Raw genomic sequence first — 23,816 nt, 5'->3', positions numbered from 1 at the left:
GATCAGCACCCCCTCCGTCTGCGTCCGTAACTCTATTTCTCTCCAGTTATGCAACAGCGTGTTGCACTGTGCCGCTTTTCAACCTAACCCAGTGCAATCTCAGCACCCGCCTCCTTTCTGCCCTGGCTGCGGCCGCATTGGCCGCCCCCCTGCTCCTCGCCAGCTGCTCCTCTTCGCTGTGCGGTCGAGCGCGCTGCCAATCAGGCGGTTCCCTTTTTTTTGCTCAGGGTAGGTTGTTCGGCGGCTGACCTACTAACACAGATCTCGGGCACCATCAGCATCAGACAGGCGGCTCTGTGAGGAGAGGGAGAGGCACGGCAAGCTTTCAATGGGAAGTGGAAAAGGACGGAAAGAGGGCTGAAAAGTAAACACAGGTGGACTTTCAACGCCCACGGCCAGCTTCTGCTCGGGCACTTATCGGCGGGAGTTGATGCTGTTTTACGCGAGGTAAGTGCTAGTTTGTTTGATGTGTTGCTTTCTGGGGTAGTGAATATAATATAATGGATTTAATCTCCGCCTAAAGGCGCGAAGCTCCAGAGCGGCAGCGTTGCGCGTCTCACTGTGATGAACAGCTTCTATATATAAATTCTATATTTATATCTATCCATAGAGTCAGACACTGACCATAGACATCCTATTATGTAACCACTGGAGTGCAGCTAACCCTCGTAACGAGGTGTTCTGCGTCTTGGCACAAAATTAAAGAGAAGGGAGGAAAAACCCCAAAACACACACAAAAGAACAAGGTAGTCTTAATTTTATAACGAGGAGTTAGGATGCTTGTGTCGCAGATTTCACGTACGTGTATGTAATACTGAACAAACAGGTTGGTGCTGGGCTGTGTGTGTAATGGGCTAACTATTTATTTATGTGACGAATTCCCCATTTTGGTGTATATTTTTATGGCATTATTGCGTTATTATTAATAGGTTGTTCGCCTGCAGAGCACATCCTGTGCCTTGTACTGTAGGGCTTGTTCTTGTAAACATTGCATAATATAGCTATTATAAAACGCTGGCAGCATAAAGAGGCTGAATGGGCGCTTTTGTAATCCTGGTATTAGGAAATTAGGACACGGGGGGCAGTGCTGTCTTGTCCCTTTCTAAAAAAAAATAAAAGTATTTTTAAATAGTTAAGTCAATTGATGCAACATTGTTTTGAAATCGGTCACAGCCCAAAGCTCCCCCCCCCCCCCCCCCCAAAAAAAAAAGCAGATTCGACTATGACGAGGACCTTGCTTTACTCACTTCGGTTAATTGATCCGCTCAAATGTATCATTCATTGTGGCAACTGGCTGTCCTGTCCCTTTGGAGCAGAGCACGCCAGTTTGAAAAGATTGCATAACGTAATGGGGAGCAGGAAAAGGTGGAAATCGGGAAATCGAAAGTCAGGATTGAGAGATTGTGCAATCTTAACCATAAAACTAACACAAAGCAGATATGTTTTAGGAAAGGATCGGGGTTTTTTGTGTGTGTGTCGATGTCCAGGAATCCATGAAATAATTTTAAATTAGAACCGTCTACTGGAATTTAAGCGGACCTAGATGTCTCCTGGCTCCTATCTTCCAAAAAACTGAGAAAAGCTTTTGTGTGTATTTTAAAGTTTTTTTTGCCAGATGGCCCGGCTCTCCCCCCCCGTCCCCCTCCCAGTACAAAGGAGTATGTTGTAGGCGTTGGTGTTGGGAACACGTGAAGGGCAGCGGTTACATTCCTTTGTTCAGGGCGGATCGAAATGAAGAGCAAGACGAAGAGCTGAATGAGGATGAATCAGCCGCAGGATCAGCACGGATGCTGCTTTCGTCACGTATCCCGACTCTTTACTGTCGCAATCCAATGAGACGGAGATAAAACACACACAACATACACACAGGTACATTATTGTTATGAAGCAATCGCTTCAGGATTGGCATGTCTTTCCAGAACATTTAATCAGTGCAGTCACAATCACGCTTAGCATTATCAACACATTCACTGACATGGGGAGGAGCGGGGGGGGGGGGGGGGGTGCTGCCACTCACCCACCCACCAGAAACCGGAGAACAGGCTTTCTCAAAAACAATCTTTCATGGAGACCCATTACTCTAAGTTGAAGTTCCCCATTCCCCCCCATACCCTCTCGTTGTGATAGTGAGCATTTTAATGTGGCCAAATCAGTACAACCCCCCCCCCCCCCCCCCCCACACACACACAAATGAATGTGTTAAAAATATATATAAATGGTGATTTGATAACCAGTTGATGGATGGAGAGAAAGCCCCGGACTTTAATGTCGTTTTTAAAAATCCAGCTAATTTCTACTCACGCATTCATTAATGCGTTCCGGCTAATTCAGCCTCTTACCATCGATTTACGAAAGATATTTTCTCCCCTCATTGCCGAGAGGAGTTTTCGTGGTCAAGCTGCCTTAGTTGTACTTGTTTTGCTTTTAAAAAAAAAAAGTACATTGTTGTGTTTAAAATGTGTGTCACTATTATTGTTGACCTGACAGCCGGCCTGAATTGTGTGCGGCTGGTTAAATAGGTCATTTGGTACAATAGCTTTATTTTCCCGGTGCTTCGTAATGTTGTTATCAACAGCACTGGATTCGGTCACTGATTAGCAATACCAGCAAAGTTCTTCAGGTGGCGCCACCGTCATCTTCGCTTATGTACTTGGATATTCAGGGCAAATCAGAAACTTCTTCCTCTGCCCTCACGCCTATCATTATGCATTTTACATTGTGACAAAGTCAGGGGGGAAGCGAATTAGTCACTAAAAAGTACTGACATTGATGCCGTAGAAATTACTGCCATGTTTTCTGGGCCAAATGAATTCAAATTTTGTTTGAAATTCGAATTAGCTTTACGAAGCATTATGGCCAGGGATAGCCACTTTATTCCGCTGTGGAATTGCAATATCGTTTACGTTGTTTTCTCCTGTGCCACTTGACTGACATTTCCTCTCCTTAGCCCCTTCTTTCCTGAATCATGCTGGCAGGCTTTTGGCCAGCTTGATATAGGTCTCCTCATTGGCCCCCATTAGTAATGGTCAGAAGTCAGTTGTAACATTTCTGCCTAGTACATTGGCTAAGATGGGCTAACAACACAGGCTTATGATATTTTGGTTTGTTATCATGGCACCCTGCCAAACTACACACATCATTCACCCAATGATCCTACAATGTTCAATACAATGTACAGCATATTAGATACAATGAATGAACTTACAATACATTTATCTTTTTAGGTAACAAGAAATTATTACTGAAAGTCATTACTTGCAATTTTTAGATATTAAACAGTTTTCATGAAAATTGACAAAACAATATTGGTTCCTGTATTTACTTAGAACAAGGTCAAAACCTAATGTATTAATCTAATAAATATTATGACCGTAACTATTATTTTTTAAAAATCAATTGAAATTGCAACATTTTCAACCCAATAATCAATCACACTTTACCTATTTGAATAATAGAAAAAACAACCAAAGTCATTGTAACAGTTGTGCATTACACCAAACTTGGAAGATTTCATTTTGGATCCTGTGGTTAGTTTTTTGTTTTCTACAAATGGTTTTGCAGAATGCAGATAAACAAAATAATTATGCTGCTTACATGGCTATAGTTTTTGAATAGACCTAAAAATGAAAAGGTTAACTGACCATCCGCCTGACTAGTACACATTTTGTTTTTGAGAATGGTCTTATTTTTGTGACATAATTAATGAAACATGTAGCCTTTATTAAGCATCACCAGCCATTTGTCATGATTTTAAAAGAACATGTCAGGGTCAATTGAATCGTTATGAAGATTTTCAATCATCGATTAATAGGTTGATAAATGTGATCTATATGATCAATGCTAAGAAATTAACAGTTAGTAAAAAGCAATGAACAGTTTGGTAAATATTGTGATCCTTTATGAAACAAATTATGTATCTGTTTAGTTTCTCTCTGTGAATACAGAAATAAAATGATCAGATTTCAACTGCTTTCAAGATAACATTTTATAGCTAGGAAATGAGGCTCAAAAATAGGTTAACACAAGTAAATTTAATTTTCAATGATGTATTAGTGTTCAATATGTCCCAGAACTTTACATATCTTTCAACATTTAAAAACATTGCTGCAAAATCTTAGTAAGATTCATCATACCATTTACATTGATCCTAGGAAATGCAAATATTAAACAGAAAAAGACAGATGTTCCATCTATTTATTATTAAATTATTGTTAAATTCATTTCAGTTTGTTCATTTGAGCTGCAGTCATCAACTCAGTCACATTATCCATTGTTCATTCATAAACGTTCAATAATGTAGCAAAATAAAACTTTGACCCAGCTCTGCTAAATTTTGCACTTCCCCCTTATGACGACTGCAGCAGTTTGCGAGTAATCAAGATTGAAAATGACACTAAAAAGGGTTATTTGGAGAACTATTCCTCGAGGGTCAAAGGTAACTGATGAACTGCTGATAATATTATAGAATTACATTGTATACCCATTTCAAAATCAATGTAGGTATCAGTGATTAATGTCTTTTGAGCCAGTCAACGCAGTTATTTTTTAAAAATAAATCTGCATAGCAGGAGAGCAGTTACATTGTTAGGAAAGTGAATGGAGGCTTATTCAGTGACCAATTAACTATCACTCAGTAACCAATTAATCATCAGCAATGCTTTCAAATTCATTTCTGAAAATTGAATAAAATCAGTCATTTGTGTTTTTTTTACTTCAATGATATGATTTTTATTAGTTTTCTGAAAAGTTCTGAAGTATTTTGTGCAAGATAACATAGTCATTGAAATACTTGCCAGTTAATATTTTACAGTTGTCTGGAACTGGCCGCCTCTCATGCTCTCCTGATCAAAGAAAAAGAAGGTTAATGACTAAGACTTTACAATTGTTCCATTCTGCCTTAAATGCGTTTAATTCTGAAATTGAATTTAATTATCTCAGTCCAAGGACATTTTTGAGGGGCTTCTCAGGTTGGTATCCTAGACCCAACAATCTTCAGCTGTTTCATCAATGACCTTCCCTCCATCATGATGTCAGAAGGGGGGATGTTTACTGATGACTGCACAACGTTCAGTGCCATTAGCAACTCCTCTGATACTGAAATATTCTAGGTGGGATTCTTCTCCCACCGTACCGGCTCGCCCCTGCCGGCACTGGGATTCTCCATCCCGCCAGCCGGCCAATGGGTTTTCCCATTGTGGGCAGCCCTGCGCCATCAGGAAATCCTTGGGCGTGGGTGCAATGCCGGCTCAACGGAATCCCGACACTGGCGAATCCAGCCCTCTGTATCTAAATGCAGCAAGACCTGGAAAACATTCAGGCTTGGGCTGACGAATGACAAGTACCATTCACACCACACAAGTGCTCGGCAATGACCATCCCCAAACAAGAGAATCTTAACTATTTTCCCATGACAATCGCATTACCATTGCTGAATCCCATTGAGCAGAAACTTAACTGGATGAGCCATATAAATACTGTGGCTACAAGAGCAGGTCAGAGAATGGGAATTATGCAATGAGTAACTCCTCCTGATTCCCCAAAGCACACCAACCAGCTACAACGCACAATGCAGGCATGTAATGGAACACTCCATTTGCTTGGATGAGTGCAGCTCAGCACCAGGGCAAAGCCTGCTTGATTGAAACCCCATCCTCCACTATTGATGAACAGTGGCAGCAGTGTGTACCATCTACAAGATGCCCTGCAGTGACACACCAAAACGTTTTTGATAGCATCTTCCAAACCCATGACCTCTTTATCACCTCGAAGGACAAGAACAACAGATGCATGGGGACACCACCACCTGCATCTTCCCCTCCAAACCATTCACCATCCTGTCTTGGAACTATACTGCCGTTCCTTCGCTGTCGCTGGGTTAAAATCCTGGCACTCCCTCACTAACAGCAGTGTGGGTGCACCTACAGCCATCGACTGCAATGGTTTAAGAACCTTCTCAAGGACAATAAGGGATAGGAAATAAATGCTGGCCTAGCCAGTGACACTCATAGCCTGTGAATGAATGAGTAAAAAATAGTTACACAACTATTGTACTTCAATTCTTAAAGTTGGTTATCTATTTTGTGAAATTTATTTAAATTTCAAAAAGCAAAGTGAGGATTAAAAGAAGGTGAAATCGCTTTCAAATGATAGGCATCCATGTTTTAATCTGCTGTTTGGTTGGAGATGGGGTAAGGAGATTTTCTGTTGCTTCATGTCTTTACTTGACCCAGTTTCATCATTACTGTTTCGTCAGCAGCAGTGGTAATAGCTCACTGTTGAGAAGAATCCACCTGATTTAGCATAACAGCAAGTCTTTTACTGTTTTTTAAGTTAGCCTTCAATCAATTAAGTGCAAAAAGAATAATTTAAGTATAACTTATTGAGACTTTTTAAATACATATGTATGCCTGTGTCTGTGTATTTATGTTTGCCCTATGTTTATTTTTCATGTATGGAATGGTCTGTCTGGACTGTACGCAGAACAATACTTTTCACTGTACCTCAGTACACGTGACAACAAACAAATCCAAATCCAAAGTTACATTTGTTTGGAGGATGCTATTTATCATTCACATTGCTTACAGAATGCCTTTTTACTACACAGTACTAGCTTTCGTAAAGGCAGTTACATCCAGACTTGTAATTTTTGTTTCATCAATGATATTAATCCATATGTATATTTATTTTCTCAAGCATTAAGAATGGGTGATGAGTCAGTGTAGATTCTTTAAAAATGTGAAATGCAGTTTTTATCGGTTATTTCTTTGAAAAACGTATGAAGTCACCAGCCTTTATACTTGGGCCAGTAAATCTGTGCAATATTTTCTCTACTGTAATGCAGTTAGTTTTGTATTTACACTGTTGATGAATGAAAAGTTCAAACAAATTATGTTTGAAAATTTTCCATCAGATATTGTACTGACTATTTTATGTGACTGTTAGTCACTTTAAAACATTTTGGTAATAATTTCCACTTGTAATCCGTCTGGGGAGTTAACTTGATGGGTGGGATCCAGGCCCTGTGAATAACTTTCCAAGTTGTGACTAACAAAAATAATATTTTTTACTATATGGTTATTTTCAGCATTTAGAACTTTCAAGAAACAAAACTTTATAAAATACAGATTTGTCCTTTAGACAGATTGGTTGAGATATATTACTTGAGCAATCATTTTAGTCTGTTTTCTAATCATCAGTCCTTTACACCTTTCCTTTGCAATATATCTTTATTTTCTAAGCTATCAGTTTTCTGGTCCAAGACCTTGTTGATATGAACTCCAGATCACTATACCTTGTATTGAATTGGAGAGATAGCAGAGGGAAAGGCTGCACCTTCAATTGTAGGTTATCAGGAACAATTTGTTACACAACAGGGCTTCACCAATTCCTTGGTGTCTTTAGATTTCAAGATCTTTCAGGGATAATTGCTCCTGAGAAGGAACAGTGTCTGTATTTAGTTAGGACAGTCAGAAATGTCAGTTCTAATCAGACCTGTACATAATGGAGGAGTGCCTAAAGGCTGTGTATCTAATTTTTAGCCATCATTTTAAATGTAACCTTGGCTGGTCGAGCTGTTCGGGTGTTGGGGAAACCCAGCAGCGAAAGAGAGAAGAAGTCTCCTAGATCCAGGAGTTAAGTGCCTTTCCCATGTCTGAAATCAGACAGACACCAACCCTGAATAAAACCTGGCTTATTACAAGTCTGCATTTCCCTGAATACCCTTTTCATTCAACCTGCTGTTTTGAAAACAGCAAAATATTGAATGAAGTAAGTAAATAAGCATGGAAGATATTGGCTGAGATCTTCTGGCTGTTTACGCCGATGGGATCTTCCGGTCCTGCTGACGGCGCACCCCCGCCGCGGGTTTCCCAGATGCGTGGGGTGGATTCGGTGGGAGATTCCATTGATAGCGGCAGGACCAGAGGATCCGGCAAATGGCGGGAGCCGAGAAACACACCTCGGGGAAAGATGGCCCAGCAAACTGTTTAATGGTGTTATGTTTCAGAATGATTAATATCTGCTTAATTTCTTTCAGGTTATCAAGGAGATGATAGTCTGATTGGTGGAAATGTTCATCCTTTCAATCTCCAAAGTGAAAAAATAATTTGTGCAGCTTTGCTGAAAACAAGACTGATATTGAAGATCTGCGTAAGATTAGGGTCTCCAATTCCATTGTTTCACAAGCAGTGAAAGTGTAGAAATAGAAACCTGCCCATGGAAGCAAAACTTTCACCGAGACACAAAACAGAAAATAGTTAAGAACGTTTCTAACCTGTCACAGACACACAAAGAACCAAGTCCACATAATGGAAGCCCAAAGACCGGCACTTCAGAACGAACCAGCATTGGTTGGATCTTGCATTTCTGAGGAACAAATGGTAGTGTTAGCTCCTGCTTTAGAAAATATGGCAGAATCTTTTTCTGCAGATGACAGTTTGCTGAGTGATGACCCAAGCAGTGGCTCTCTCAAACAGAAATCTTCAAGCTGCCGCAGAAAACGGGAATTCATACCCGATGAGAAAAAAGATGCATTATACTGGGAAAAGAGAAGAAAAAATAATGAAGCAGCCAAAAGGTCTCGTGAGAAACGACGTTTGAATGATATGGTTTTGGAGAACAAGCTGATGGCATTAGGTGAAGAGAATGCACGACTGAAATCTGAACTTCTTGCTTTGAAACTAAAGTTTGGATTAATCACTGCAGCGTTTTATGCCCAGGAGGTACAGAATCTTGGAAATGCTTCTGGGACAAATTTTCAAGAATATAAACCTTCCAATATAAATTTGCCTTCTTTTTCTCCTGATCATGAGCGTAGTTTTCTTGGAAATGGATGTATTTCAGTCATTAAACACTCACCACCAAGTTCATTGTCGGATGTTTCAGAAATATCATCAAATGCCCGGGAAAGTCCGCTTCTCCAGGTTGCATGTAAAAGCCCCAACTTAACTTTCAAGGTTATAAAGCAAGAACCTCTAGAGTTCAAAGCAGGTTCTGAGACCTGTTTGAGAGAACCTAGAGAGGATACCAGTTCATATGTCTCCACTGTGTATAGGAACTGTATTGGGAGTAACTTCAACAGGAACTATTCACCACCTTCTATACAGATTGCTAGGTCATCAAGTAACTCACCAAGAACATCAGAAGCTGATGAAGGCACATTAGGAAAACATACATCTGAAGAGGATGGAGAAGATGAACAGCAAGTGCCTAAAGGCCCAATCTCTTCTCCTGTGGAACCCAAAATTATAAACAGTGTCACAGTTAAGGTTCCTGAATCAAACTCTTCCGCATTGCCTCACAAGCTTCGTATCAAAGCTAGAGCAATCCAGATTAAAGTAGAGAATGTGGAGGCATATTATGAAACACCAGAGAAACAGCCTTCATCAACCAGTAATATTCCCGCTAAAGTAACTTATCCATTGAACAATGCAGCAATGTTTAAATGCAATGCTTCAAATCCAGTGCATCCCTCCCTAGCTCCTTTGTCAATTCAGGTAGCAAGCATCAATGATTGGTCTCACAAACCAGATATTTGGCGCCAGAAAGAAAGTGAAGAGAAATTGGAAGGGGCTTATAAAAATGTTCACCGCTCCTGTTCCCCTGTTGCACTAACAAACCAATCGCTTGCTGCTGGGAAAGACTCTGCCTACATTCATCAAGGAGTACACTTGGAATCAGAAAACTTGTACTTAAAACAAGGCATTGCAAATTTAAGTGCAGAAGTTGCCTCATTGAAAAAACTCATAGAAACGCAGCACGCTGCTGCCTCAGACTCTGGTAAAAGCACTACTGAAAAAAGATATGCCAACTAAGATTGCAAACTGAAGTAAAAGTAGTAAATTTTATATTATGCTAAATTTTCACTGGACCTGTTTTGTCATTTCACTGTAGTTACATTGTTATTTCTTGCAAATGCTCATGTATTGTCTCAAGTGTACATTATGAAAATTGTCTTTTGTGGACCTTGTGATACACGTAGGTTGTACTGTATGATGAGAACATTCACTTCTGTACATTCAAACACCTGATGCAAAGTTATGGATGAAGCTTTCATCCTTTTGTTTTATTGGACATCAAAAATGAAATATCAGGTACCACAAATTAAATAGTTGATGAATAATAAGTCTTGCCTGATGTTTGTTTAACGTTTCAGGGATTATCAAGAAACTGTATTATGCCTGGTATTTTAGGTATTTTGGTTTAAAATGTATAACTTCATGAAAACTAATGACTTCAATATAAGTACAGTGCCTGTGCTTGAGCAGAAACACCCTAAATTAAATAAAAACAAATTCTCTTTGGTATAGATTATACTTTAGTCAGCATACTTGTGAAGTTAAAGTCAAAGACATGAATTAAACTCTTTATTACAAAATCTTTTTATAAATGCACACATTTAAAAAGAACTTGGCTGTTTTATTACAAATCTAATGTGAAAAGAAAACATTTTTCTATTTATCTTATAGTTTTACAGTTTATACTGGGTTTCGTCTCACTTCAGTGCTTAAGGATAGAACACTGACCATCCAGTGTCAGAATAAAACACTCTTGGGTTAGTTATGTGTATGGTACAGGTTGGTCACAAAGTAAAGCTTCCTTGACGCCAACTCTAAAAATGTGCCTCAGCACCAAGCAATTAATAACAGCCCACTTTGCCCCAAAATGAGACTTTCTATTTTTTACAGCAGGCATCTGAGTATATTTTCCAAAACTTGATTGAGGCTACATGTAAGTTATTTTTATTTCTAAGTAACAGAGAGATATATTTGACCCATCCCATCAGTTTGGTCGACATCAGGCTTGTCCAGCGTACGACCCAAGCCACTGATGCTCTCACTGCACCATACACGCCCCTCCCCTGACACTCTCCACTCCCGCTCTCTGACCCCTCTGCACTCACTTCCCAACCCCCCTCCCTACACTCTCTCACACACTCTCCAGTCACTCACTCAGACACCAGTGGCTCCTTCTGCTTTATGCTCTACTCCGCCATGCCTGAGTCCTGCTGTGTATCCCGCTCCCCAGCATCTCTGCCTCCTTGGCCCTGGTCCTGATGCTTGGCACCCTGACCCCATTCTTTGGCTTCCCAATCCTCGGCTCTCTAGCCCACTAGTCAGTCTATTACCCTCCGAGTGAAGACCTTTCTCCTAATAGTCCTTAACGGCCTATCCCGCGCCCTCAGACTGTGACCCCTTGTTTTAGACCACCATCCTGCCCCAGCCAGAGGAAACATCCCTGCACCCATTCTGTCCAGTTCTGTCAGAATCCTATGTGTTTCAATGACACGCCCTCTCATTCTTCTAAATAACAGTAAATATAGGCCAGTTGATTCAATCTCTCAAGACAATCCTGCCATCCCAAGAATCAGTCTGATGAACCTTCGCTGTACTCCCTCCTGGCAGGTATATCTTTTCTTGGGTAAGGGGATCAAAGCTGTACACAATACTCCAGGTGTAGTCTCACCAAGGTCATGTACAACTGCAGTAAGACATCCTTGCTCCTGCACTCATATCCTCCTGCAATAAAGGCCAGCATACCAATTGCCTTAGTAACTGTGCTGAACCTGCATTGTAAACCTTGCTTTCAATGACAGTTGTACAGGGACGCACAGATCCTTTTTCGTGTCCTGACCCGGCACTGCCTTGGTGTCGGACACAATTTTCATGATCGTGGCCAATTAATGAACAGATAGTATGTTTGACATCCAATTAAGGACTATAAGTGGCCCTCCAGCACTACCTACATAGGCAGCATGCACCTTTGATGTTGAGGTAGGAGAAGGCATTCCTCAAGATGGGGAAACTCCTCAAGGTGACCTGGTTCCCCATGGTTATCGTGACTGATAATTATAACTGACGTTATAATTAATGATAAAGCGGTGGTTCCCAGCGTATCACCAGGAGGTCATCTCCATTGATTGGCTGTGTCTTGTTCTCCGTGGGAGATTGGGGTGGCGGGGATCGCATGTCAACTGGAGTTGGTGTCAGGAGAGTGGCCTTAATAGGCCACTTAAATGGCTAGCTGCTGCTGCTTTCAGGGATTAGACATCAACCCCCGTCTCCAAAATGACCTCCAGCATCATAGCCAGAGGTAGGAACATGCCAGCAAACTAACAAATCGGCTGGAAATGGAAAGTTGCTGGCTCTCCGCCCTCTTCAACTGAATGGAAATCTGACCAATGTCTTCACTGAGGTGTGAAACTTGTAGATGTTTGCAGTACAAAACTTGTAGATGTTTTTTCTACAAAACCTTACTCAAATGTTATTGTCCATTTTTTAATTCTAACTTCTTATTCATATTAATAATGGAAATTCCCTACGTAAACTTGTCATGGTGTAATTATATCATTATTACATCCTGTCATCAGTGGTATCACTGTAATACCCTAGTGTTCACTTCCGAAGCCCCTACTTCTATATTTCCCAAATTACTGAAAGTTTAAATATTTAACTATAAATACTATAAAATTAAAAAATGAACAATAATAATATCTTTATTAGTGTCACAAGTAGGCTTACATTAACACTGCAATGAAGTTACTGTGAAAATCCCCTCTTTGTGACTTTAATTTGGGGATTTAATTGGTCTAGCGCACACTTACATTACTATCACCACCTTTTAGCCCTTTTTTTTCTCGAAAGACTGCAGATGGTTTCAACTCCCCTGGCATAATTTCATGGGCGATTGATTATTATAATGTAAATATATTGCCTTGGGTGTGAATTTTGATATCATAATTGTTTTCTCCTAGTGAAATCGCAATAATAAAATGTTATATTAATCATGAAAGCTGATTGTTTGGACAAGTGTAACAAAGCCCAGAAAGGTACAAAATTATTTACTTTAATATATAAGAACATAGAAAATACGGTGTGGTAGTATGTATTGGGGGTCATGTGGGACTGGAAGCCCTAATGTCATTGGCTGACAGATCCCGGGTCCTGGTTGGCCGTTGACCTCAAGCTCCGCCCTGAAGGCGGAGTATAAGAAGCCGGAGTCTTCCCCCGCAGGCCAGTTTACTATCAAGCTGCGGGGGAACAGACACGCTTAATAAAGCCTCATCGACTTCACTCTTATTCGTCTCATGGAGTCTTTGTGCACTACAATTTATTAAGCGTGCCTGAAAAAAAAAGGACTATGGAGCTCAGGATCATTCTGGAATGCCTGAGGATCAGCCCCCACGCAGTGAACGCGGCAGCAGCCTTCAAGCACTGGCAGACTTGCTTCGAGGCCTACCTCAGAACGACCACCGGCCGAGTCTCAGAAGACCAAAAACTGCAGGTCCTGCACTCGAGGGTGAGCACGGAGATTTTCTCCCTCATCGAAGACTCGGACGATTTCCAGACGGCGTTCGCAGCACTGAAAAGTCTCTACGTTCGCCCAGTTAACCAAATCTACGCTCGCTACCAGCTCGCGACGAGACGGCAAGCTCCCGGAGAATCGTTGGGCGAGTTCTACGCCGCGCTGCTGATTTTGGGACGAGCCTGCAGCTGCCCGTCGGTGAACGCAAACGAACACACGGACATGTTAATGCGCGATGCTTTTGTGGCAGCTATACAATCCTCCCAAATCCGCCAAAGACTTCTAGAAAAAGAGTCGCTAGGACTCTCAGAGGCACGGGCCCTAGCAGCCTCCCTAGACGTGGCCGCGCGTAATACCCGCGCCTATGGCCCCGACCGCGCGGCAACCCATTGGGCCCCGTACGTACCCGTTGCGGCAAACCCCCTACCCCCCCCACAGGCTTGCGCGGTCCAAACGCCGAGTCGCACCGGGGGCGCCCGCTGTTATTTCTGCGGCCAGGCGAAACACCCCCGGCAGCGCTGCCCGGCCCGCGCAGCAATCTGCAAAAGCTGCGGGAAAAAGGGCCATTATGCGGTTGTGTGCCGGTCCCGCGAGGTCGCCGCTGTCCCGGGAGCACAGGGAGCCCTGCAAGCAGTCTACGCGCCCCAACCCCCCCGGCACGCCATGTGCGACCCGCAGGCGCAGCCGCTCTGGGTCCCGACCACCGCGGTCCCGGGAGAACTGGGAGCCCTGCACGCCGCCTACGCCCCCCAACCCCCCTCCCCGCAGCCCATGTATGACCCGCCGCCGGCGCTACCGCTTTGGGTCCCGGCCAACACTCTCCACGGAGAGGAGGGAGTTTTCCGCGTCCCTAACGCCACCCTATCCCCCACCGCCGCACCCCGCGACCGCCCCCTTCCCAGGAGGATCGGTCCCCCTCCCCTCAGCTCCGACCAAGAATCAAGCCCAAGCTGAAACCGTACGGCTCCTGGAGGCGACAACACTGGTACAAGCACCACCACCACCGCCGGGGCCGAGGCGATCGACACGGACGACCAGACCGCCCGACCGACTCGTGGCGTCAATGTAAAACAAATATGGACTGTTCACAAGAACATTTTGCTTTTCTTCCTATACCCTCTGTAAATAGTTGCAACAGGACAAAATTGTCCAATACTGTATTGCCATGTGAATGTTTTGTCCTCCCAGGACCAACCCTGTAAACCCTTACCACCATACGAAGCATCACCCCGCCGGGTTCATTTTTGACAAGGGGTGAATGTGGTAGTATGTATTGGGGGTCATGTGGGACTGGAAGCCCTAATGTCATTGGCTGACAGATCCCGGGTCCTGGTTGGCCGTTGACCTCAAGCTCCGCCCTGAAGGCGGAGTATAAGAAGCCGGAGTCTTCCCCCGCAGGCCAGTTTACTATCGAGCTGCGGGGGAACAGACACGCTTAATAAAGCCTCATCAACTTCACTCTATCCGTCTCATGGAGTCTTTGTGCGCTACATACGGTACAAAGTCTTACAACACCAGGTTAAAGTCCAACAGGTTTGTTTCGATGTCACTAGCTTTCGGAGCGCTGCTCCTTCCTCAGGTGAATGAAGAGGTCTGTTCCAGAAACACATATATAGACAAATTCAAAGATACCAAACAATGCTAGGAATGCGACCATTAGCAGGTGATTAAATCTTTACAGATCCAGAGATGGGGTAACCCATCTCTGACCATGCAGACGCTACGACAACGAATGAACGGACATCGCGCAACAATCACCAGGCAGGAATGTTCCCTTCCAGTCGGGGAACACTTCAGCAGTCAAGGGCATTCAGCCTCTGATCTCCGGGTAAGCGTTCTCCAAGGCGGCCTTCAGGACCCGCGACAACGCAGAATCGCCGAGCAGAAACTTATAGCCAAGTTCCGCACACATGTTTGCGGCCTCAACCGGGACCTGGGATTCATGTCGCATTACATTCATCCCCCACCATCTGGCCTGCGAAATCCTACCAACTGTCCTGGCTTGATACAATTCACACCTCTTTAACCTGGGGTTATCCCATCTCTGGATTTGTAAAGATTTAATCACCTGCTAATGGTCGCATTCCTAGCATTGTTTGGCATCTTTGAATTTGTCTATATATGTGTTTCTGGAACAGACCTCTTCATTCACCTGAGGAAGGAGCAGCGCTCCGATAGCTAGTGACATCGAAACAAACCTGTTGGACTTTAACCTGGTGTTGTAAGACTTCATACTGTGCTCACCCCAGTCCAACGCCAGCATCTCCACATCATAAAAAATACGAGTAGACCGTTTGGCTCATTGAGCGTGCTCCGCCATTCAATAAGATCATGGCTGATCTGTTTGTGATCTTCACTCCACTTTCCTGCCTCCCCTATAGCCCATGTGGATCAAAAATCTGTCGAGCTCAGTCTTGAATTTATTCAAGACCCAGCTTCCATTGTTCTCTGAGGTAGAGAATTCCACAGATTATTAATGAAAATTGCTTATTGTCACAGGTAGGCTTCAAATGAAGTTACTGTGAAAAGCCCCTAGTTGCCACATTCCGGCGCCTGTTCGGGGAGGCTGGTACGGGAATTGAACCGTGCTGTTGGACTGCCTTGGTCTGCTTTAAAAGCCAGCGATTTAGCCCTGTGCTAAAATCCTCCATGAGAAGAAATTTCTCATCTCAATATTAAATGGGAGATCCCTTATTTTGAAACCATGCCCCCTAGTTCTAGATCCTTCCACAATGGTAAACATTTTCTCAACATCTACCCTGTCAAGTTTCCTCAGAATCTAATGTTTCAATAAGACCAGCTCTTATGCTAAACTCCAGTGAGTACAGGCCTGGCCTGTTCAATTTTTCCTCATAAGACAGCCTCTTGATCCCAAGAATCAATCTAGTGAACCTTGGCTAAAATGTGTCCAATGTAAATTTAAGTAAGGAAACCAAAACTCTACACAACACTTCAGGCATGGTCTCACCAATGCCCTCTTCAGTTATAGCAAGAGTTCTCTACTTTTATACTCCATCCCCTTACAATAAATGCTAACATTCCATTTGCGGGATTCCGCCCCATTCCCATTACTGGCTACTTTTGTTGGCATAGGGTAAGAGTGCGTGTACCCAGCCTATGAGCAGCACTCCCACCCTTGCAGGGTCCATTGTGAGGGTGGACATTTCAAACCACCCCTTAATCTGTTGGAGCAAAGACTATTTTGTTAGTAGACATAGTTCACAGCACCTCAGAAGTGGCATGAACCATCTGGGATTCCTACCCTCAAATTGGGAACCAAAGGAAAGCCATTCAACATTCCCTTTGAAATACATTGGCCCTTTACCTTCTCATAATCCCATCAATCGGTCACAGGCATTTATTGTATTAATGACAGAAAGCGTTTAGCCGCTTCACAACTCTTAAATTTGTGTAAGTAAAACACACTGACACTGAAAAAGCTCTTCAAAGAAAGATCAGGTTATTATGAGGTAATAAGGATATCAATCAAACAAAACAATCACCTCACTGCATGCTGCGTCAACATTTCCTGCTGAGCTGAATGCATTCCTGGAGTTCAGGGGCATGAGAGAAATGAGAGGCATAGAGGAGGCATGGAAGATCTGAGGGAGCATGGGAGTGTGAAGGAGGCATGGGGATGGTGGTAAGGGTTTGAGGGCCTGACCGTCAACATAATTGGATCCATGTTCCAATAAATAGAGATGGGCCTCTAGCCTAGCAACCTCGCCATCTGTCCACCTCCGTTGCCGCCTCACGTCTGCCTTCATGTTTGGCAGGCCCAACTCCATCTCATCCCTGCAATCCTGGAATGAAAATATGTCAGACTGGACCTCCTTAAAGAAGACAGAGTCGGCAACTTTGCTGACTCAAGCTTCCTGTCTCATGAAAATCTGGCCATTGTGTCTTCCTCACATCTTCCTTTCCTATCTTTGCATTGTCAGAAAATGTATCTGCAATCCGTCTCTTCTATAATCTCTTCATCAAGGTCATTAATGTAGATTATAAATAGTTGATGCCCCAACAGATCCCTGTGACATTCCACTTGTTCACTAAAAGAAGGTAGACATTGTCAAAATAAGGGGTCTCCTGTTTAAGATGGAGATGGAAATTATATTTTTCTCTCAGAGGATTGTGATTTTTTGGAACTCTTCTCTAGAGAGCAGTGGAGGTGAGGTTAATGAATATTTTTAAGGCAGAGGTAGATAGCTTCTTGACTAACAAGGGAGTCAAAGGTTATAGAGGATAGGTGGAATGTGGAGTTTTGGTCAAAATCAGATCAGCCATGATCTTGTTGAGTGGCGGAGCAGGCATGAATGGCCTGCTCCCATTCCTAATTCGTATGTAGTTATCAACCTGAAAATGAGCCATCTATCCCGACTCTCTGTTTCCAATTCATTAGCCTGTCCTGTATGCAATCTAATATATTAGCCCCAATATCTTGAGTTTTTACCTCATACAGTAACCTCTACATCTACTGGGTCCCCTTTATCAACCTTATTTGTTATCTCCGCAACTCTACTAAATCTGGCGACACAAAACCATGTTCTTTCTGTTTGATTGTATTATAATTTTCTAAATATCCTTCTACTGTTTCCTTAATTATGAATTCCAACATTTTTCCAATGGCAGATGTTAGGTTAACTGGCTTATAGCTTACTGCTTTCTGTTTTCCTATTCTTCAATAGAGATGGCACTTTTGCAGTTTTCAGTTCTCTGGCACCTTTCCAAAGTCTAGGGAATTTGGAAGATTACAAGCAATGCATCAATTGGGCGCGATCTTCTGGCCACGTTACACTGACACTCAAGTGTAACGAGGTCGGTGAATAGCGGGAGAGGACAAAAATGGGAACCTCGCCGGGCAGCAAACAGTTTGCGATGAACCGGCCCACTCCCGTGACAAAATTGGGATCTCGCCGTAGCATGGTGAGAAACCAATTATCACCACTTAAGCCACATTTCCATATAATTAAGAGAGCCACCCCTTATCCAAAGGTCTCCTGTGATTCAGCGGCCTCCTCAGCAAGTGGTCATGCTGGAGCCGATTAGTACTCCTTTTGAAAAACATGAACCTGACGGAAGGGCTACTGTGGGGAGTCGAGGAGGTGAGTAGCCATCTTTGCTCACAGGCAAAGTGCCCGGGAGCGCTGGGATTACCACCCCAGGGCTTGGCGGGGCGAGGGGGGGGGACCCTCGGCCGGAGTGGGAGACCCTCCACAGGGGTAGGCCACCATGGGAGTCTGGGGGGGAGGTGCTGGAGGGGGCAACTGGGGGGGGGGGGGGCAATCGCTTACGGCACCACCGTTCCAACCTCTGTATTCCAACCCCATTCTGGGGCCAAGCCTTGTCCCTGCCCGTCAGCCCCACTGATCACCCATAAACCCCACTGACTGCTGAGGACTCTGGCTACGTGGCTGAAGTCTATCGCTAATAGGGAATTGGCAATTGTGGGTAAGTGAGCGTTTGACACATGCCAAGTGGATTCCCTTGTGTGATGGGGCCATGTGGCATATGGGAGTCATTGCCTGGCATGCCAATCACACCTTGATGCCTGGACACTGTGCTTGAACATTGCGGAATGCAATACCACACATGCAGCAGCCAACATCCAAACAGCCAGGAAGCGGGACACAGCTCCGGGGACATGTCCATGGCCGGAGGCTGGGCGAGCACCTCAGGGTGGGGGGAGGTTTGCCAGGAGAGATGGGCAAAGGGTCCGGAGGTCAGCCCGCATTGCGGAACAAAGTGACAGAGGCATCATAATGGTTGTGCAAAAAGTTGTTTAATGTGCTGTACAATACCCCATTCCTAGTAGTGCCACCCCCCAACCCCCCACAGCCTCCAACCCCAACCCTCCCCACCCCCTACCCGTTGCCATCAGTGCCCCTCAACGTGCCTAGCTCTACCATTACATCTTGATGATTCCCCAGGACGCACATCTGAGGTGGAGGCAGCCAGCTGCTTACCTCATCCCATGGCCCTCGATGCCTCTGGAGGGCATCTCTGGGGGCTCTGGAGGTGGAGGACCCCAGTTCACTTGTCGACGGCACAAGCACAGCCGTGCTGCCCTGTCCCATGTGCTGACACCGAGACCCTGCCTCATCAGAGGGGTGGAACTCGGGAGAGCTGGTGGCCACTGCCCCATGGGACGGGTTCGGGTTGACACTCAGTGCCCCCTCTTCCCGGTCGGTGGCCATAGGCTCCTGGGGTTCACCTTGGGGTGGAGGGGCAGCTGGATTGAGCCCTGGTTGCCCTGAATCAACTGGCTCTGCCAGTCCTGGCGGTTCCCCATGGTCTGCACCATCGTGTCGACACCCTCAGCGATTCTCCTCAGTGATTGGGCCATGCTCTGCAGCACCTCGGCAATGCCCACCTGCAACTGGGACAAGCTCCGCAGTGCCTCGGCCATTCCCATCTGAGACCGGGACATGTCCCACAGCATCTCATCAAGGTCGGTCTGATGTTGGGAGATATCCCCCAATGAGGCAGACCTACTGCTGAGACCCTCAGCCTTGTCTGTCACCATCTGTGCAATGCCTTGGGCATCTTCATTCATTGTGCTGACATTGTGCACCAGGCTCTCCACTGCGGTCGCCCCCCTAGCAGTGTTGGCCTCAGTGCCACTCATTGCCGGCACCATCTCCTGTGCCTGTAGCCTCTGGGACTCCTCCAAGAAACTATGGATCTGCTGGAGCGATGTTGACATCTCCCTCTGAATGTCCCGGCCGCTCCCTAACGTCTCCATCAGCTGGCATTATTCGGAAGCTTGGAACCTCCTTCTTTGCAAAGTCTCGGAGCTGCAGGTATCTACACCCTTCCCCTTGCGCCAGTCTGTACTTCTCCACAATTCCTCCAACCTTGCCAAACATCCCGTCAGGAACAGATCTTTTATTCCCTTGATCCCCCTCTCCTCCCATCTCCGGAATCTCCCATCCCCGGCTCAAACCTATACTTCCCCCTAATTGGCATCTCCCTTAACCCAACCCCCAACGTAAAGTGCTGCCTCCAAATCTTCAGCAATGCCACCCCCACCGGACTCACAGAGTACTTGCCCGGCGCCAACGGAAGCGGTGCCGTTGCCAACGCCCTCAACCCAGACCCCTTAAAAAATCCTTCCTCCATCCTAACCCATTGTGAGTCCTCCCCCCCTCACCGCCACCCCCAACACCCCCACCCCATGACCCAACCCGCCTCCTTCTCCGTGTTTGCTGCCCAATAATAATATAGTAGGCTTGGGAGGCCTAGCCCCCCCCCCCCCCCCACCTGTCCCCCTCTCTGTAGGACCACCTTTCTAACCTTAGCTACCTTTCCCCCCCCCAGATGAACGAGGTGACCACTTTGTCCACTTCACTAAAAAATGACTTGGGTAAAAAGACCAGCAGGCACTGGAACAAAAACAAAAATCGCGGCAACATTCATTTTAATCGCCTGCACCTGACCCGCCAATGACAAAGGAAGGTTGTCCCACCTTGCTGAATCAGCCTTCACCCTCCCCACCAAGCTAGTGAAATTGTACCTACAGAGCACCCCCCCCCCCAGTCCCGCCACCTGCAGCCCCAGATACCTGAAGTAGGTTGCCACTCTGCGAAATGGCAGCCCTCCCACTGCCGCCTCGTCTCCTGGCTGGGGCACCATAAAATACTAACTTTTCTCTAAATTTAGTTTCTATCCTGAAAAATTCCCAAATCTTTGAAGAAGCCCCTTTATGCTCCCCATCGACGTACTCGGCTCTGAAATATAAAACAATAGATCATCCGCACACATGGATACCCTCTGTTCCATCACCCCCCCCCCCCCCCCCCCCCCATCGCCCCAGCACTAGCACCTTTCCACAGTTCCAAACTCCTGGGAGCAATGGCCAATGGCTCTATCGCTAATGCAAATAGCAGGGGGCACATACCATACCCCTGCCTGGTACACAGGAGCAGAGGAAAATACCCCAAGCTCATATAATTTGTGTGAACACTCGCCATCGGTTCCCTATATAATAGCCGTACCCACTCCATAAACCTCCATAAATCCCAAATCTTTCTAGGGCCGCCATCTACCCGATCAAATGCCTTTTCTGTACCTAGTGCCACCACCAACTCCATCTCTGTTCGAGGCTGGCGTCATGACCACATTTAATAACGTTCTAACATTTGAGAATAGCTGTCTTCCTTTCACAAACCCTGTCTAGTCTTCCCCCATCACCTTCGGGAGGCACCCCTCCAGCCTAGCCGCCAGTACCTTCGCCAGGATCTTGGCGTCTATATTCAGTAATGATATGGGTCTCTATGACCCACACTCTGTCGGGTCCTTGTCATTCTTAACAACAGGGAGATTGAGGCCTGTCCCAAAATTTGTAGTAGCCTCCCCTCCTTAACGCCTCCTCAACCATCCCCACCATCAACGGTGCCAACTTGTCTTTGAATTTCCTATAATACTCCACTGGGAACCCATCTGGCTCTGCCGCCTTCCTCAATTGCATCTTGCCAATTGCCTCCTTTACCTCTTGTTCTCCCACCAGTCCCTCCAGCCTAGCCCTATCTTCCTCCATAGCCTAGAATACCCATCCAGGAACTCCCTCATCCCTCGTTCCTCTCCCAGTGGCTCCGACCTATACAGCTTTTCATAAAACATCCCAAACACCCTATTAATCTGCTCTGGAGCCACCACCAATTTCCCTGTTCAATCCCGCACCTGGACTATCTCTCTCGCTGCCGCCTCCGAAGCTGGCCTGCCAACATGACCTTCTCCCATGTTCATAAACTGCTCCAGCTTGATAAGAAATTATCCATGGTTTACTGCATAGCTTTTTAAATTATATATACATGAGCTTTATTTCTGTGTATTCTCAGTATAAAATGCAGAACACAAAATGAAAATTAGATATTAAAATAAGCAAAATAATGCAGATCTAACACACAGAATTTCAAACAAAAACAGAGAATGTTGGAAAAACTCAGCAGGTCTGGTAGCATCTGTCGGAAGTGAAAACAGAGTCTGCCTGACTCTGCTCTTTTTAGTTCTGATAAGTCAGATGGACACCAAACATTAACTCTGTTTTCGCTCCCTACTGATGCTGACAGACCTGCTGAGCTTTTCCAGCATTCTCTGCTCTTGTTGAAAAGTATGTATTCTGGCCATGATACGTGGCCTCCGACAAAATTCCATTAAATGTTTTGATATTATGAGTACATATAATCCTAAAATTAGAACTTAAATATGTGGAATTCTGACTACAAATGTTTAAATAAATATAAGAGTTCTAAATAAACACTGACACATTTCAGCAACTTATTTTTAATATACATTTAGATCAATCAAATGCTTTGTTGGAGTTAAGATATGTTTAACAGCAGAAATAGGGATTAATTATCTGAAGAATGTACTTTGATTAAATTAGAAGTCAAACAACATTGAAACAAAGAAGCAATTTGATCACAAGCTGATCACTCAAGTTATTTGTAAACAGATTAAAACAATATGCATGGGCAGCACGGTGGCTCAGTGGGTTAGCACTGCAGCCTCATGGCGCCAAGGTCCCAGGTTCGATCCCGGCTCTGGGTCACTGTCCCTGTGGAGTTTGCACATTCTCCCCGTGTTTGCGTGGGTTTTGTCCCCACAACCCAAAGATGTGCAGGCTAGGCGGATTGGCCACGCTAAATTGCCCCTTAATTGAAAAAAATGAATTGGGTGCACTAAATTAAATTTAAAAAAAACAAAACAACAATATGCATGAAAATCCTGGGGCGAGATTCTCCGACCCCCCACCGGGTCGGAGAATCGCCGGGGGGCTGGCGTGAATCCCGCCCCCGCCGGTTGCCAAAGTCTCCGGCACCAGAGATTCGGCGGGGGCGGGAATCGCGCCGCGCCGGTTGGCGGGCCCCCCTGCTCGATTCTCCGGCCCGGATGGGCCGAAGTCCCGCCGCTAAAATGCCTGTCCCGCTGGCGTAAATTAAACCAGCTACCTTACCGGCGGGACAAGGCGGCGTGGGCGGGCTCCGGGGTCCTGGGGGGGGCGCCGGGCGATCTGGCCCCGGGGGGTGCCCCCCCGGTGGCCTGGCCCACAATCGGGGCCCACCGATCCGCGGGCGGGCCTGTGCCGTGGGGGCACTCTTTCCCTTCCGCCTCCGTCACGGTCTCCACCATGGCGGAGGCAGAAGAGGCTCCCTCCACTGCGCATGCGCGGGAATGCCGTCAGCGGCCGCTGACACTCCAGCGCATGCGCCGTCCGGAGATGTAATTTCCGCGCCAGCTGGCGGGGCACCAAAAGCCTTTTCCGCCAGCTGGCGGGGCGGAAATCCGTCCGGCGCCGACCTAGCCCCTCAATGTTGGGGCCCGGCCCCCAAAGATGCGGAGCATTCCGCACCTTTGGGGCAGCGCGATGCCCATCTGATTTGCGCCGTTTTGGGCGCCAGTCGGTGGACATCGCGCCGTTTCCGGAGAATTTCGCCTCTGATGTTTTTTATTTAGTAGTTTCGATTAGGATTATTTCTTATCTTATGCTGCATATGACAACATTTTAATTTAAT

At 45.4% G+C, this 23,816-nt stretch overlaps 2 protein-coding genes across 3 annotated transcripts in view; both read left to right on the top strand.

Moving 5' to 3' along the window:
- The first annotated feature begins 288 nt into the window (after positions 1-288).
- Positions 289-10,123, top strand: nfil3 (nuclear factor, interleukin 3 regulated). Of its 2 annotated transcripts, none has more exons than XM_072516823.1 (2): positions 289-447; positions 8,036-10,123. In XM_072516823.1, the coding sequence occupies exon 2, from the start codon at positions 8,307-8,309 to the stop codon at positions 9,810-9,812; it is 1,506 nt and encodes a 501-aa protein (XP_072372924.1). In that variant the 5' UTR covers positions 289-447; positions 8,036-8,306; the 3' UTR covers positions 9,813-10,123. The 2 variants fall into 2 exon arrangements, with proteins under 2 accessions (XP_072372924.1, XP_072372925.1); XM_072516824.1 differs by lacking the exon at positions 289-447 and adding an exon at positions 1,295-1,869.
- auh (AU RNA binding protein/enoyl-CoA hydratase) overlaps positions 312-23,816 on the top strand; it is a 448,738-nt gene continuing 425,233 nt past the window's right edge. The window contains exon 1 of the mRNA XM_072516831.1: positions 312-447. The gene's annotated coding sequence lies outside the window, so the exon portion shown is untranslated. The remainder of the gene's footprint in view (positions 448-23,816) is intronic.

Source organism: Scyliorhinus torazame, chromosome 9 (genome assembly GCF_047496885.1).
Source record: "Scyliorhinus torazame isolate Kashiwa2021f chromosome 9, sScyTor2.1, whole genome shotgun sequence".
NCBI lineage: Eukaryota > Metazoa > Chordata > Chondrichthyes > Carcharhiniformes > Scyliorhinidae > Scyliorhinus > Scyliorhinus torazame.
Note: the sequence above shows the minus strand (reverse complement) of the source record. Positions and strands in the feature narration are given on the sequence as shown.

Excerpts from the sequence above, each read along its gene's own strand:
- nfil3 (XM_072516823.1), top strand. The coding sequence starts at position 8,307 with ATGGAAGCCCAAAGACCGGCACTTCAGAACGAACCAGCATTGGTTGGA.